The 16597-nt window shown below is 40.7% G+C and overlaps 1 protein-coding gene across 10 annotated transcripts in view; it reads right to left on the bottom strand.

Annotated features, from left to right (window-relative positions):
- Positions 1–10098: 10098 nt before the first annotated feature.
- INPP4A (inositol polyphosphate-4-phosphatase type I A) overlaps positions 10099–16597 on the bottom strand; it is an 89768-nt gene continuing 83269 nt past the window's right edge. For all 10 annotated transcript variants that reach the window (XM_014960255.1, XM_014960254.1, XM_014960258.1 and 7 more), the window contains one exon: positions 10099–13125. In XM_014960255.1, the coding sequence (XP_014815741.1) occupies positions 12993–13125 (133 nt within the window). In that variant the 3' untranslated portion in view covers positions 10099–12992. The remainder of the gene's footprint in view (positions 13126–16597) is intronic.

Raw genomic sequence — 16597 nt, 5'->3', positions numbered from 1 at the left:
TCTTGCAAGCTGTGAAAAAAATCACAGTTCCATTACTTGCTCTAAACAAGACAGAGGATCTGGAGTCTGGCATCCTACAAGAGACCAAAGGTATTGGCTGGGGAGGGTGCAGGGGGAGAGATAGCTACCTCTAGGAAAGAGGTACAGGCTGTCCATTTTATAATTCTGGGGCTAATGAATTATTCCCAAGGAAAAAAAGTCAATAAATAGCTATTTTGGGCAGCTTCCTGGGCGTTTTTTGGAATGGGTCCATGGCAGGATGAAGTCACTTGTGGTGTTTTGGCTTAGTTACAATGAACTTCCTGGGAAGCAAGTGTACTGGGAAAGTGAGCACCTGGAGCAGTTTCTGCCTTGCCCAGTATCACTCACTGGCACGTTCTGGAGTTACTGTCAGGGAGGATGATACTCACTGGAGAAAGGCTGTTAGCCTAATTTATGGCAATGCAGAAGTCAACAGAAGCTAGGGAGGATGGCTCACTGCCTCTCAAGAGGGAAATGCACAGAAGCTGGAATCAGATGAGTAACTGAAGTGCTCCTTCACTGGCTGTTGGCTTTCTGGAAGGGGCAAGGACTTCAGCGCCTTCAGCTTTACACTGCCCATCCTCCTGGTAAAGCCTGTCCTTATTGGTCAAGTTAATTACCAGCAAAATCCTGCCAGCACTGAAGAATTTGGCAAGGAAGAATGAAGAAAGTCCCTATAAACTATGCAATGTTCTACATGAAATGGGTATGACGCAGCTTACGGCTCGCAGGGAAATTCCTGTTGTGCTGTATAAACTAGGAATCTTTCAGACAACAGTAATTTCAACGAATACTCACTTATGTCTCATTCCAAACCAGCAATGCAGAAGTTTCTTCTTATGAGCTGTTGATGCAGATCTAACTGCCAAATTTGCCTGCCTGTCAAATTCTGTTCTGTGGCTGAAGGCTCAACCTCCAATTCAAGGGAGGGGTGGGGTGTAAAAATCAACAGAGCTTAGGAAAACATCAATAATGCCTTAATGCTTCAGTTAAACTATACAAAGGCCATGATACAATGGAATATCTTAATTCTTTGAAATACAGAGGAGGGGAAGAAGACATGAGGAATAAACACTACAGCTACATTCAGAAAGTTAGTGACAAATTCAAATTTCATGTGTGTGTGTTAGGAAAGGAGGGAGTAAAGACGGGGTTAAAGAGGGTTCCTATCTTTGAAGAACCAGAAGCTGAGTTCACCTGCTTCAAATTCCAAAGAAATGCTCCAGAAGGGTAACTCATCACAGCTCAAACAGAAAGCAAATGTCCTTGCTACAACAAGTGGCTACAACAATGCAGATCTTAATTCAGCTGTGCAGCTGTGGCACCTGGGCACTAGCTGTGGTCTGAACCCAGGGCTCCAGGTACCTGCAATGAGAATGAGGCACACGGTGTGCTGACTTAGTGTCCTTGCATCGATCAACTGCACACAAAAATCCATATGATGCAGCTATTAGAAAAATAAAAACTGAATATTGCTGAAGTCAGCAGGTTCAGCACCAGAGAACTTCCGAAAACGGATGGTATTTGTGCTGGCTTTGTTTTTAAATGGAGTCTCCTTGTGAAAAGTCACTGATTTGGTCTACACAGCAATATCAACTCATGGGGGAAAAAAAGGCTTTCAAGAATTCTGATTAAATCAGCAAACTGGAAAACACTTCTCCTAACTCAATAAATTTGAGTGATGCCATTTCCTCTCTTTGCACAGTGAGAGTCCTACTATTTAGATAAACAGCACCCCTCTGTGGCTACAAGCAGCATTCAGGCCATCCCAGCAGTGCCAGCCGCCCTTCACATTTCCTCTATGATTTATCCTGAAACCTTGAAAAAAAATCTTAGCTATAGAAGTAGCATTTTGCTTTAATGAGTGGGAAATTTAATAATTGGGAAAACTGACACACACACACACACACAGCCAGTCTATACAGCTATCGTTCCTCAACAGTTGTGCCAGAAATGCTAAATCAACAGGAACTGGAAAGTTCTTGCAGTTCAGTAGTGAAAGTCCACAAATCACGGCACCATTTCAGTCATATCAGGCTTGTACTTCTCTTCAAGTATAATATTACGACATGCCAGACAAGCCTAATGCAATCACTTATTTCCTATAGTTATTTTAATTATTTTTTTTAATCTACAAATGAACTACTTTTCTTTCTTTCCCCTTCTACATGTTTTCAGTATCTTTGCTTCTGTATCTGCTCACCTAACAAAATTATTTCCCCAACACTGAATCCTTTTAACCTGTGATGTTCAAGCCACTCAGCTCCTTCAATTCACACAGAACTTTTTTACAACTAATTTCTACACCCCTTCTTCAGGAATTTTATGCAGTTATTTTGTATTTTTGTTCAAACCTCCAACACATTGGTTTCTTCTCTCCCCTCTCATCTTTCAGTGCACCTCATCCTTGTGAAAGGCCTTTGCTGAGCCTTTTTCCAGACCTCTGCATTGAGTATTTCAGTTCTTACTGTTTGTTCTGTCCCACTAACTAGTTTCTATACTGAAGCCCTGCCGCAGCCCTGCTCTCTTCCAGATTGTATTGGGAGCCTTGCAGATGTTTTCAAGGAGTTAGTGATGTTGGGCAAGCCATGCTCCTTCTTCAGGACAGAGAAGTCGGTAGGTGGGCACAAGTAACCGTTGTGTAACCCCACGTATGCAGCACGGCAAGGGGACCTGCTGGAATGCCCTACGTCTGCAGGTGCTGCGCTCTGCTGAACATCATGAAAGAGAGGACAGGACACTCCTACCTGTCAGGAGGAGATTGATGGGTTTGTTCCTTATGCAAGATAAAAGGCACCATGGTGTGGGAGGGGATCCGCACAGCCTGCCACGGGAATCCATCTGGGGTCTGTCCGATGCTGCACGGAAGCAGGGTTCCCAGCACCTGATGGGACATGAGATTTACCCACTATCAATATTCCTCTTTTTATTCTACCTTATCAAAATGGCAGTGTTATTACAGTATGTGCTGTACTGAGATCTGAAAGAGCCCCGTGCCTCTCCCATGCAGAACTCAGGTCACCGTAAGTGACCTACATATCAAGATTAATGAATAAATATTGATTAAAGAAAAAAGCAAACATTTTAAAGCAAAACCCACCCTAGGTCTAAGCACCTTCAAGGCTTCTGCCCTTCGAAGTACTGCTTTTCTACTCAGTTCTTACCCCGATTGCTGGCTTAGCTCATCATCAATCAACTGACAGCACTAACAGAGTGCCCAGCGCCCACGAGACGCTGAAGTGGCACTCAAGTATTAACACTGTGGATGACCCTGAGCCGCCCCAGCATGCCCTCGCATGGTCCTTCTCCATCTCTGCAGTGCAGGCTTTGGCCTGCCATGGAATCTTTCATCAGGTTGATAGAGTAAGGGCTGGGACCAGAACAGCGGTTGACTTCTCTCAGTCTTTTGAAACTACCACAAGTTTAAAAGTTTTCCTTCCTTGGAAAAGCTGCCCACTTTTTTAGTCACACTATTCAACAGTTTTTTATTCTTTAAATAACTATCAACCTTGATTTACAATATGAAAACAAGAATAATGATCAGATTACTCTCTATTTAGATCTGTAGCCTGACAGACAGGAACGTATCAGTAAAATACAAAAAAAACCCCACAGCTACAATTTGTTGACAAGCCATTAACATTCTAGTTAACTGCCTCCACCATAACGACAAACTCATCATTTAATTTAGGTACTCCATGCATAAACTGCATAAACCTCATAATCCTCATTCTCTAAGGACGTAAACCATGGGAGCCCAAAAACAAATAAAGAAATGAATACTCAGAGAAGGGGAAGTACAGACAAAGTGACACAACGGAAAGCACCATAATGCTACTATATAAATCGATTCAGAGCTAACACTTCTGACAGACACCAAAATACAAATTATAAAAACATTGTAGAAATACACTTGGAAATCCCACACTATGTTTGTTCTGTCCTTTCACAGTGATAAGGTAAAGGCCACTGTCAAAGGCAGAACTTGAGGCCGGGCTGTTTTTTCCTATCACAAAGTACAGATATTTTTGAGGTTCCTAATTTAGTTTGGTACGCCTCCTATCTAGCTGGCTGCTCAATCTTACCTATTAACTGCCTGTTAAATTAAGTAATTCTCAAGACACCTAGAACTACTTCTGTGCCTGCCCAAGCAGGACTCGGAAAACAAGCATTTCTCTGGCCCCTGGGGAGCCCCACCAGTAGGAAAGTTCCTGGAGCAGACAAAATACCAGCAGAACCGCACTGCTCATGAAATGTTAACTTAATTAGGAGAACCCTGGACCCAGGGAATGTTTGGAATTACAAACAAGAGGCTGCTTTCTTGCATTCACCTCAAACTGTGAGAAACAGGTAGCTAACCTAGATTAAGCTCACTCCAGGAAGGAGTTTGCACCTGGAAATGACCCCTGGCACTCAGCCTGCCTGTCTTAGTGACAATCCCTCATGGTGAGATGACAAATCACTTGCCCATCTCTCCACCCAGTAAAATCCTCACAACCTACACCAGCAGCACTTTACCACCTTACTGGAAAGGGGCATGCCAGGTAACAACTCGTGCACCAAAAAACCCATCTGACACTTCTGGAGTTGTCTTCCAGGGATGACCAGGGGAAAGGGAGAGAGGGACAGAAGAGGAACAAGAGCTCAGCTTTCAGCATGCAGTGCAACCAGCTCATGCTGTGGAGCTGCAACAAGGATCCAAGATCAGTGCACACTGGTCATTGGGTTCCTTGGGGCTGCAAAGCAACGGAGAGCAGAGGGTGCAGGCAGCAAACGAGGACCCTGTCCACATCTGTGTTACTTAACTGGGTGTGACAAATGAATTTCAGTGAAATTCAGTGAAACTGGGTGTGACAAATGCAGCTGGAGTAAGGCTGTGGCTGTGCCTGCCAGGCTAGAGGTACAAAGCCCTGTCTCTTCTCCCAGCACTGGGTGGGAGAAGGAAGCTGAGACCAAGGTGAGTCTCAGCAATAAGCTTCCTGATTAGCAACTCCCAACATAGAAAGCCTCAGGAAGCTCAACACCATATCAGGCAACAAAGATACCTACAAATTTGGGAAGCTATGGGTGGCAAGCATCCATCATGGCTTTAGTCAAAGTGGCTTTTGCAAAGCTGTGCTGATCAGAGCCACGGTCTGTAATATGTTACTCACTGCAGAACCAGCACACACAGCTGAGGATGAAATGTGGATTTTGTGTGCTGAGTCAGCCCACGTTACAGTACAGAACCAATTTAGGTATACGTAGTAAAAACATTGTCCATTTTCCTTTTTTTTTGCTTATGAGGGAAGAAAGCAGGACAAACAAATCTTTGGTCCTCCTTAGATGTGTCTTCCTCTTCCCCTTCATAACATCTGATAGTTCTCATTTCCCTTGTGCTTTGCAGTGCATCCAAAGAGAAATGTCAAGTGCAGAGGTACAGACACCTGGAGCTGAGTCACACCAGCCCAACACAGGGGAAAAACAAATCCCACACCTTCTCTTTGCATCAGCTCCTTGGGGGCAAAAGTTGCCATCAGCTCTGCAGGCAGGCCATGACACTGATGTCATGGCAAAAGACAACTAAGGGGGATGCCACTTTTCCTCTTGACTTGGGAAATTCAACCAGTGCCTCAAGAAGCAGTTGCCAGTCGGCTGCACCGTGCTTCTTTGCACCACGCCACCAGTGGCTCCTGCATGCTTACCTCCCACCAGCACTGTGGTGCCCACTGCCCCCTCGGCAGATAAGGGAGTACACCTCCATTTTCTGAATTACTGCTGAGCTGGTGAACTTTCCTAGAGGAAAGAGGCTGGGACTGAGGAAAATAAGCCAGAAGAATTCTTAGTAGCACTGCTGTATTTCAACTCAATAATTAAGCGCTTCTACTGGCTGATATTTCTCAATCAGCTTTAATTTAGCTCTTGCCGTGAGCCATGTCTCACAGTGGTGTTGCAGTTATCTACTTCCAGAGACTACTCCCACACAGGTATTGTAAAGCCTTATTTTCCATACAAAAAGTTCACTTTTTTTTTTTTTTGTAATATCTCGAGGTTTCATGAAAGCATTTCAAATCTGACAAGGAACTGAAAAAAGTCAAAGATACACATCTTCAGCCATTTGCCTACAGACAACAAAGTTGGGGATACTGCCACAGCACTGCAAGGAGCACCCACTCCCTCAGACAACTACAACTAAAGTTGATTGAAAATGTAACTTTACGTGCAATAAACAAAAGGCTTATCAAGCTTATAGGAAATTTGATCAAAACACAGCAGGAAGAGCATGCAATAAAATTTTACGATTAGGGGAACAAAATGCAGCAGGAATAACCCCAAATCAGAACGTTCTGAGGCCAGAAAGAATTTACAGGAAAAAGAAAATCAGAATGAATGTAACAAATACTATTTGAGACCCAACTGATGTCTCTCACACATCTAGGGTAGATCACCTCAGGTTTGTTACAGAGCTGTCACATGAAGGGTATTTTGACATTTTCAAACAGAGCATTTCTATAGCAGCAGGTGCTCTCCAGGATTTCAATGTTTGATGCCTGAGGCATCATCTGCCCAATACCAACATCAATCAGCAGCAAGTTAATAAACATCCTGAAATACTCCCCCCCAAAAAAGTAAATTATTTTAATCTTGCTTTTCAGGTCTTCTGAAATCGGCACTATTTGTGAACAGCAGTATTTCAAAACACAGCTACAATTTAAGCAATTTGTAGCCAAATATTAAAAGCACTAGGCTATCTTTCCTTCATATAAACATGTTTTATTGCCACAATATTTTGTGAACTGTAAAGACCAACTTGCCTCTATTTCAAAATGGAAACTCCCAGTATCACCAATACGCCAAGTCAAGGGAAATCTAAAAGATAAGCAGTTACCTGCCTACAAATTTTAGGAAATTTCGTTTAAGTGCAGGATCTAACAAACGCTACAACAGGAGTCTCAATACTGTTGGATTATAGAATGCGATATTACCAGCGTGTTTCTAACAGAGATGCCGCAGACTGGGTAGAGGCCACCCTGCCGAGCTGCCCTTGCTTGTGGGGAACCACAATTGGGAGTAACACCTTTGTGAGGGGAGAGGCTGGGGGCTCTACAACGCCCGGCCGAAGAGACCAGCCAGGCCGCACCTTCCACATCGCCCTCCCTCGCTGCTCCCCTCCCCGAAAGCGAAGGCGGGCGGCCACCGCCGCCGCCGCTCCCCTCACTGCCTCTACCAACCTCCACCGCGGCCGAGCCGGGCTTTTACTCCCGCGCCGCCTCCCGGCTCAGCCCGGTCTCTTCGGCCCGCCCGGTGGCTCGCCTTGAGGTAACCCCGCCTTGCGGTACCGTCCTCCCCCAGCCGCAGGAGGCCGCGGCGCTGGGGCCGGCCCGGCGGGTGCCGGGGGAGCGCTCCCCTCAGGGCGGCGGCCGTTGGGGCCGGGGACTGCCGCGCGCCTGACCCCTGCCCCGCGCTAACCGCCGCCGCGCGACCGTTGGGCGGCAGGGGGGGGAGGGAAACGGCGTTAAAGGCCCTCGCTATCGGTTAATCGTTTTTGTTCTTTTTAACTGCTCCTGTACTTGTTGCTTTTGTTGTGCACCGGCTCGAATAAACGGCTGGCCTGCCCCCACCCCGAGGTGATGTAAAATCACACCAGCTGAGCCTTTCTCCTCTGCCTCGCAGGGCAGGTGCTTACTGCCCACACAGGGCCTGGGCAGCAGAATGGTGTTTCTTCATGCTTTGATGTGCAGAGGAGGGACACGGAGATGATCAGGGGGCTGGAGCACCTCTACTGTGAGGACAGGCTGAGAGAGCTGGGGTTGTTCAGCCTGGAGAAGAGAAGGGTCTGGGGAGACCTTATAGCGGCCTTCCAGTACCTGAAGGAGAGATGGGGAGGGACTCTTTACAAGGGGCATGTAGTGGTAGGACGAGGGGTAATGTCTTCAAACTGAAAGAGGGGAGATTTAGATTAGATGTCAGCAAGACATTTTTCACCCTGAGGGTGGTGAGACACTGGAACAGGTTGCCCAGAGAAGTTGTGGATGCCCCATCCCTGGAGGTGTTCAAGGCCAGGCTGGATGGGCCTTTGAGCAACCTGCTCTAGTGGGAGGTGTCCCTGCCCATGTCAGGGATGTTGGAACTTGATGATCTTTAAGATCCCTTCCAACTCCAACCATTCTATGATTCTATGATACTGAAATAACTTTATGAGCTTGTGTGAAGTAGCAGACTGAAGCAATCAAGCACACATGGTAGCAGAATCAGAGCTGATGTGGAAGACCTGTGCATAAGTATCTGTTTTATATTCCAGTCTTACCTTCCTTATCATTACAACATCAATTTTAAATTAGATTGAGAATTTTCTAAAACTTCTCCCCTTCCCCACCCCCCCGCAGCATCCAATCATGGTAGGGGTTGGAAGGGACCTCATGTTCCAGGTAGTATCTTTCCCACTGGACTTTTAACTTTTCAACTCTATGAATAATTAAAGGTTCAGTGAGCCTAATGGGCAGTGACTGACTCCGGCCTTAGTGATTTTGTTTGGGGTTGCAGCTCCTGTGACTGTTGGAGGCATTGGGAAGGCTTCTCCACCCTGCTCCCTCAGGAGTCAGCAAGCCTTGTGATTTGGGCTTAGGCACAAAATGATACACGTAAGTGATAAACAGTGCAGTATCTCAAGTATTTTGACCGCAAGGACCAAAACTTTACAATAAATTACATTAGGGGATGTAGGGTTTGTTCCTTATGCTGTAAATTCTGTCCAATACGGATTTTCAGAAGTTTACATTCAGAATACTTAGGGTATATGCACAAATACAACAGCCACCACAAAAAAAAAAGGATTTCTTGATGCTGAAGTCTGTGCTGAACAAGAAAAAAACCCCAAAACATAGGGCCAGACTGGCAAATAACATACAACTTAATATTGCCACAGCTTAGAAAAAAATGGGCTGCTCAGCAGGGATACCAGGCTCTTACAAACTGTATTTTCATGCCATCAGCTGATCATGTCGGACACTACTATGTGAGTAAAAGAGATTGCTGTTAAGCTTTCCTATTCATACCCTGAAAGTCTTATGCTTTATTTGGGAGAGCTATGTTAAACAAACCCATATGCATTTGGCAACAATATATAGGTAAAAAAAAAAATCTGAGGTGGGTCTTAAAAACGTTTAGGAATTCACAAACTGGAAAACCCTGAAAAAGCTTACTCTTGGTCACCAAAATTACCTTCAGTTTCTTCTGATGAGGACTCTTTTTGTAGTTTAAACAAGCATTTTGGTATTTTTTGTTGTACTCTTCTTGGTTTTCTCTTACCTCCTGCATTTTTTTGGTGTGTTGCATCTCTTAATATTTCCTCTCTTTTGTTAGAGTACACGTTTCAAACTCCTAAGATGTTAGATTTGTGACACCCAGGTAAGCCTTTCTGGAGTGCAGGCAGTGTACTGTGTTTTCTGTGTAACTAGAAAAACAAATTCATTAAACCCCACCTGTGGTCCTTATTCCTCTTTCATGAAAATAAAATTGGCAGTTCTCAAACATCCAGTGACAGTAGAATTACATTTTTAACTTCTATTCTTCGTATTTTATAAAAAAACAGAATGCTCTGGATTATTGTCTTTTACACTATTATATAAAATTTATTTAACTTGAAATCAAAATGATGATCAACAATGACAGCCTATCCCTGCACAGCCACTAAAGCTGCAGGAGGGATGAATCGGCTGAAGGGGAAGCAGCAGCAGAGAAGGAATTGTACTAATGGAAGGAAGAGTGAAAAACAGAATAAAGCTCAAGAAGGTCTTGTAGAAGATTCATGGTGAAAGTATATAAACTTAAAAAAAAAAATCTCATACTGCTGCTTTGTTTAACTGTTGTTGCTCAATGTATAGCATGTGGGACAAACTGTGCCTGACAACTATAGAAAATAGATAGCAGCTGTAATTTAGCAGGGCTTAGAAGTAACTACGTCCTGACTTGCTTATCTGTGTAAAATACCTCCATACACAACTGAGCTTAATATATTCTCCAACAGATAAAGCATATTGAGTCAAGGAACCTGAAAGTGTATTTCAATTTACCGCACACATTAAAAGTAAGCCACCATTTGTTACTCTTGTCAGTTCTTTATTGGTTTTCATCCTAAAGACTAGCACATTTACAGCATACATGGATTGGATGAACTAGAATATATAAAACAGTAGCCATATGTTTATGATATATTAATACTGCTCAAAAACAAATAAATAAAAATATTTCAATGCACAAAGCTTGGCAAATACAGTCGTGTTGGGACAAAACAGTGTTGTATTATACAATAATTTTTACATGTATAAATGAAACAAAAGGCAACTGTGCTGTAGGTACTTTCACAGAACATACACAGAACATACTTGGCAACAGTTTTCTTTTTTTACCTTTGTATGTTTTATAATTTAAAAAATGTACTCAAAAAAGAACATTAGACAGAACTTCATTTTACAGTAATCCTTAAATTTTTCCTCTCCTGTGCAACAGAAAAGCTTACTTCACCCTTGTGAAGCGTCCTACGTGGATTTCAAGTTTCACAGTTTTTCTTTTTTGATGAACTGCTCGAGATCTTACTGTTCCTTACGCCCTTTAAACAAGCCTGTTGATGTGCATGTACCAACAATGTCGTGTATATAAATGTTAGCTGGACAACAATGTTTTACACAAAAGCATACTGAAATCAGAATATTTTAAACAAAATAATGCAGTACTTGAGACTGGTATTCCACCACTTTAAAAAGGTGAGCAAAAACCATGCATATACAAAATTCAGCAACTTTTTCTGATTACATTGGTATACAAAATAAATAAAAGATCACTAAGCTCTAGAATAGATCTAATGATTGTTGGCCACAGTCTAAGAGAGTGGCCCTGCTAATTGTTACAGTAGACCTCTTGTTATTTTGTTGTGAAGCTGAACATCAGAAGATTTTTAGAGTAACAATACAGGACTTAAAATATAATTAACTATGCTTGAAATATACAAAATAAAATTATCAACTCATAAAAACTAAGGGATATAAAGAGTACAGTTTATACAAAAATAAATGTAGCATTTAACAATGGGCCAGGGACTGAAGGTTGAGCAGAACTAATGGAGTAACAGTGTCTAAAGAAAAATTCCATTGAAAAGTTTTTCACCGTGTATTTGTTTACATATTAGCAAAAAATAAAACCAACACTTGTTTATTAATTGTCGAACAGGGTTTGTAAAATTTCCAAGGGACTGTTCTACTGTAGATGATTTGTTCAGAGCTGGGATAGGTACAGTGATTTTGCACAGAATTCAGCATTTTGTTATCCTAAAGAGACTGAAATAATGGTAACAACCTGGTTCAGCAGAACTCTCTGACCTGGCTTTGTGACATGCTGCTCGGTGTTAAACTGCAACAAGCAAAATGCAAAAACTGCTAGACCTGTAACCCCCAAACCTGCATGGGAGCAGAATGAACATGACTGATTGATAGAGCAGTGACAGCACAGACAAACATCAGTGAGAGGGAGAAAGAAATCAGAAAACAGCCATATACTTACCTGGCTGTTGCTACTCTCACAAAAATAAATGGGCAGGTTTTTCTATCCTAAAACTTAAATCCCTGGAAACCAAGAAGGAAAGGGCACATTGTGCTGAAGAAAGCTAGCTACAGATGACTTAATCCTGTTAAAATTTGGAAATTAATGTTTAGCTGCTTTTTAAAAAGGTATCTGAGCTTCATAGGCATTATTTGGGAGATTATTTCCAAGGAGATCTGTTGAATCTTTATTATCAAATGCTATCAAACTGATCACCTTAGTCATAAGCTAGAATGCGCAGTTCTACATGAGTAGCACATGAGCAATTCCTTTCTATCAACATGGGGCATCCCTACCTTCCTCAGAAATTCCTTCAAAACAGTCGTAGTTCCCCCCAGGATTCTGAACATCTGGCCAGGTAAAATGCAAAGGTAAACAGAAGCCAATTTTGGTTATGCCATAACGGGGATGCATTGGGCACTTTGAGCATTTTTGTATTGACATACAGAATTGATATAGGGGAAAAAAATCAAACACCAATCAAAAAAATGTAACCCCGTAAGATACTAATGCTTACAATCCAGAAGCAATATAAAAAAACATGGGCAAAAATGTGTTAAATAATATACAAAAGCATGGAACATACTGAACATGTCACGTGCAACATTAGCAACGAGCTTGTTGCACTTGTTGTATAGTAGGGAAGGGCACGGGGAGCTCTTGCTGGCATTAATGGTTAAGCATCATTTTGTTTCTGAAACACTTTTTAAAAACAGTTAAGATGTGTGCCCAAGTCCTTACCTGCCAAAAATGACAGGAATTTGTTTTATTTGGACAGAACTAGAAACTAGACCTCATATGCTTGGCCTTTTATGCATTGTTAATTTCATATATGGAGATGGCATCCTATATACAGTAAAACAATTTATACTCCTGGCTTTTATTGTGCTGATTTTTTTTTTAAAGTTAAATTTCTGTTTCTTGATTGTGACAATGCATTCTACAGTTATTTGACTGTCTAGGACCCAATCCCTTTTTTATTTACAACTTTTGAGTTTTACTCTCAGTTTTAAAAAGTTTATGAAAAGCTCAATCTCAAGTCAACTCAGTATAAAAAGATGTTATGTGAAACAGCTGCCTGAATGCCGTTCCTAGAGTCCTTGCCCATCCAGGAGGTACCTAGCTATTTGCATATAGGTAATTATTAAGTAGCACAATATCTGTTCATCTTACATACACTGAAGGCTATTTAAACGGGCAGAGTCATCACACTATTCTCAAGCTAAGGTGTCAGAATAATTGTTACTATAGATTCCAATTCTGTAAGTAACATGCTCTGTATAACCTAGTGAAATGTACAAAAAGGTTATTTATCTCTTCTGGATGACAAAATCATGTATTAATCTAGAGCGTATCCACATGTTTGAATGGAACAGCAATTAAAGGACATAGTATGCTTATGTTTCAACTTTTCCATAAGTTCCTTCTGGAGGCCTGTAATACTTTGGGAAAGCCTTCAGTTGCAGGGAATTAAATGCATACTTGCGACATCCAACATTCTTCATTGTATTTTCTCGTCGACAACCCTCACTGGGGAAAAAAAACAAGCACAAAAAATGACAGCAGTAAAAAGGAAAAAAAAAAAAAAAGACTTAAACTAAGATGAAATGAACTGGTTATTTTATAGCATTAAAAAAAAGTTGCTTATATTTAATGAGCGTTTAATTAATTTGCCACTGCAAATATTAAAAATGATGACTCATCATACAATGCTAGTAAGAAGCACACAGAATGGACACATGCTATGTCTGATTGCTAGTTTTGCATTTCTAAAAAGCAGCAGCACATCTACTGAAAAAGTTCTTTCACGATGGTTTCATGTATTTCAGGGTACACTGTTGTGGAGTTCACATGCCGCTTCATTGCACAAGGGATCCCAAGAGATTGCTTAAAAGCAGTTCTGCTAATTTATTAATACATTAAGCTGAAAAAGAAAAACTGCTGATCTCTCAGTAAGAGCTTTAAAGCAATTTTATTGTTCCCTGTATGTCAGTATTATCAGTACTTACTTAAAGATTAGAGCTGATACAAAAATAATTACTTTCCAGTTATCTCTGCATGCATAAACTGACTTGAAAACCAACATACTCTAAAAAAAAAAAAAAAGTCTTAATCATGAAATAACAGCTTTGTGTGGGTGCAAAAAAGATTGGCTGGATTGACAGTCATCACCCCAGTGAAACAAAGCTGTGTGGAACTGAATTTTTATCCAATGTTTTGGTGCAACTGCCCCACATTACAAAGAGGTTCTGTGCTACAATAAAAAACTACTCCAGTTATAAGGCTTCTTTACACTTGTAAATCTACTTCAGAGTTCCTTTGATTATATCCAAAAACAGACATACAAAGAGGAAGCACTATCTTTTAAATATATATATATTATAGATCAAATTAGGCTTGCAGGAGAATGTCTTTCCCTGATAGAGAACTGAAACCTAAACAATGATTAAATATTAGAACTTCGTGGCAAAGTGTACAGTACACCATCTGATGGTGGAAATGTCACATTATCCTGTCTTGGAGATGGCTGCAGCATCTGTCAGGCAAACTGGGATCATCTGATGCACAAGGAGATTTTGGATTCTGGGTCAGTTTGAAAGCACTCTGGTTCTTACTGACCTCACCATTCTTCTAATTTTGGTTAATTAAACTGACTGTAACTGTGTTCTATATGTACCACCTAGCCTAACTTCATGAAACACTGTAACTTTTTGCTCTAAGAAACAGTTTAAGTAAGTTTGAAATTTGTCTCCAGAGCACATTCTGTGACTGCTTTTACAGAATCGATTGTACGTGATGACACTGGTTGGTCATTGGTTTGTGTTTTACAGAAACCCCCCCAAGGCTGTTGCAGTCAAATAGATTCTTCAAAAAAAATGCACAAAATAGAGTTCAAAGTATTAATAAACCCAGTAAGTCTAAATAGCATATATGGGATGCCAGATGAGCATTTTCACTCCGAAGTGAATCATTCTGTTCATGATTCATTCCACTGCATCTGGTTATGGCACATGCCCCTCTGTGGCACAGCTGGGCCATAGAGATGGTGGCAAAGATTTATTTCACACACCATTTCGTGTGCCATGTATCTTCTGTTGGAAGCACACAAGCAGTATGCACTACAGCATTTTAAATCTGAATGCCTGAACAAAAGCACAGATGAAGCTAAAAAAGAAAAAAAAACAGACGAAAACTTGTCCCTGCCAAAGTTTAAGAAATAAACTACATTGTTTTCAAAAAGCCTGGGCTTTCACTCTAGATAAATTTAAGGGTGGTCCCACTGCAACCCTAATGATAGTCATGAGCAAAGCCTTCATGCTATATTTAAATGGATTAATAATCTTGGGAAGTTGAGTGGAAATACACCTACTAGAGTTCCTTTCACATCTTGTTAGACTGAACCAGTACAGTCACCACACTGCAAGAACAAGGCCACAGTCCAACCTGACATTTGTTCACTTTATAAAAAGGTAGATTTTGGTACCCATAGCAAATGAAGCAGTGTTCATCAGAAAGAAGAGATGATTTGTACGGAGACACAGTGCTGCTAGGTATCAGCACAGGCCATGGATATGTCCAATACCATCATACCATGATTTTTAATCAACAGCAGCTAGGATTTATCTAAATTCATTACAACTTAAAATAAATAGGATACATGCTTCAATATATATAAAAAATATATGTCTTTCTGTCGTTTTTTTTCTTTTAAAAACAAAATTGGAAGAATAGTGAGGAACAATACCAGGAGATACTGTACTGTACACTCTGATTTCAAGAAGACAAAAATATAACCACATGGTTTTCTTTTCTTTATAGTTAGAATATTCACCAACTTTAGGATTTAATTCTAGTTTTTATTCTAACTGTGCTTTTTTCTTTTTTTTTAAGCTTACTCCTCAGAAGCTTTCAAACTCCATTAAAAATGATAATAAAAGCTATAGCTACCTATTTGTTGTGAGCAAGTTAATAATAGTGGAAAATAGAAATCACAGTACTAGAAGAATTCTCCTCAGAAGCCCAATTTTCTGTCATCTCAGGCACCAAGCGAAGTAAATCCCTTCATGAATTTAGCAAAGTACATTAAATGAGGTTAGTTTTTTTTTTTTAATCAGCTATTGCTATTGACAAGCTCTGTCAGACCACTGCATCAACAAAATCTTTTGGTTTACATAGGCCTCCCCCAGTTTGATGTCATATATAAGTGATGATCAAATTTCATCTGCAATTATTCTGCATGACTAAACTAGGTAAGCCGCTTTAGTCTCACCACTTAAATAAATGTTAACTTACCATCATTCCTTTATCTCTAAGTCACTATCAACATCATAATTTATTAAAGCTGTCCAACACTTAAAAATGGAAATAACAGTAATATTTAGTCTAGTGTAATTAAAACAAAGCCGGATGGAAAACCTCAAACCCACCTACTGAAGGAACTAACTGATACCTCCCTCTTCTTGCCTGAAACATTAAAGACCAGTATCTTTAACCTCTAGGATGATAATTACCCTGTTTCAGAATAAGTTCTATAACAGAGCACCTGAAACAGATAACGGATCATTAGCAGGCCAATGCCAATTACATCCTCATCCTAACCACAAGTCACTCTCTTCATGTCTTTAATACATTACAAAATGCAGATCTACAAACAGAATGAAATAATTCTGCATGCAGCGCACCGCAAGTTGTTTTTTGAGTGGGTACACTAGTCTATTAGAACATACTTAACCATGAGAAAGGAACAAGACTATGGTTTTACAAACTGTTCAGTAATGTAAATTGGATATTAGGCTTTGAAATGAAGGTAGAAATTTTTATATTTCTTTAAATAAATTTCTTATAATTTCTTATAAACCCCACCCGTGTTTTTGTTTTTCTCTTCATACCTCGTAAAAATGAAAGGCAAGATTAGCATACACCTTAAATATACAAAAAGATACAAATTCTTTTCAGACAGAGTTCCTTTCTCTGGAATACATGAAACAAGTAACACAAATCT

This window comes from Calidris pugnax, unplaced genomic scaffold, assembly GCF_001431845.1.
Source record: "Calidris pugnax isolate Ruff unplaced genomic scaffold, ASM143184v1 scaffold188, whole genome shotgun sequence".
Classification (NCBI taxonomy): domain Eukaryota; kingdom Metazoa; phylum Chordata; class Aves; order Charadriiformes; family Scolopacidae; genus Calidris; species Calidris pugnax.
Note: the sequence above shows the minus strand (reverse complement) of the source record. Positions and strands in the feature narration are given on the sequence as shown.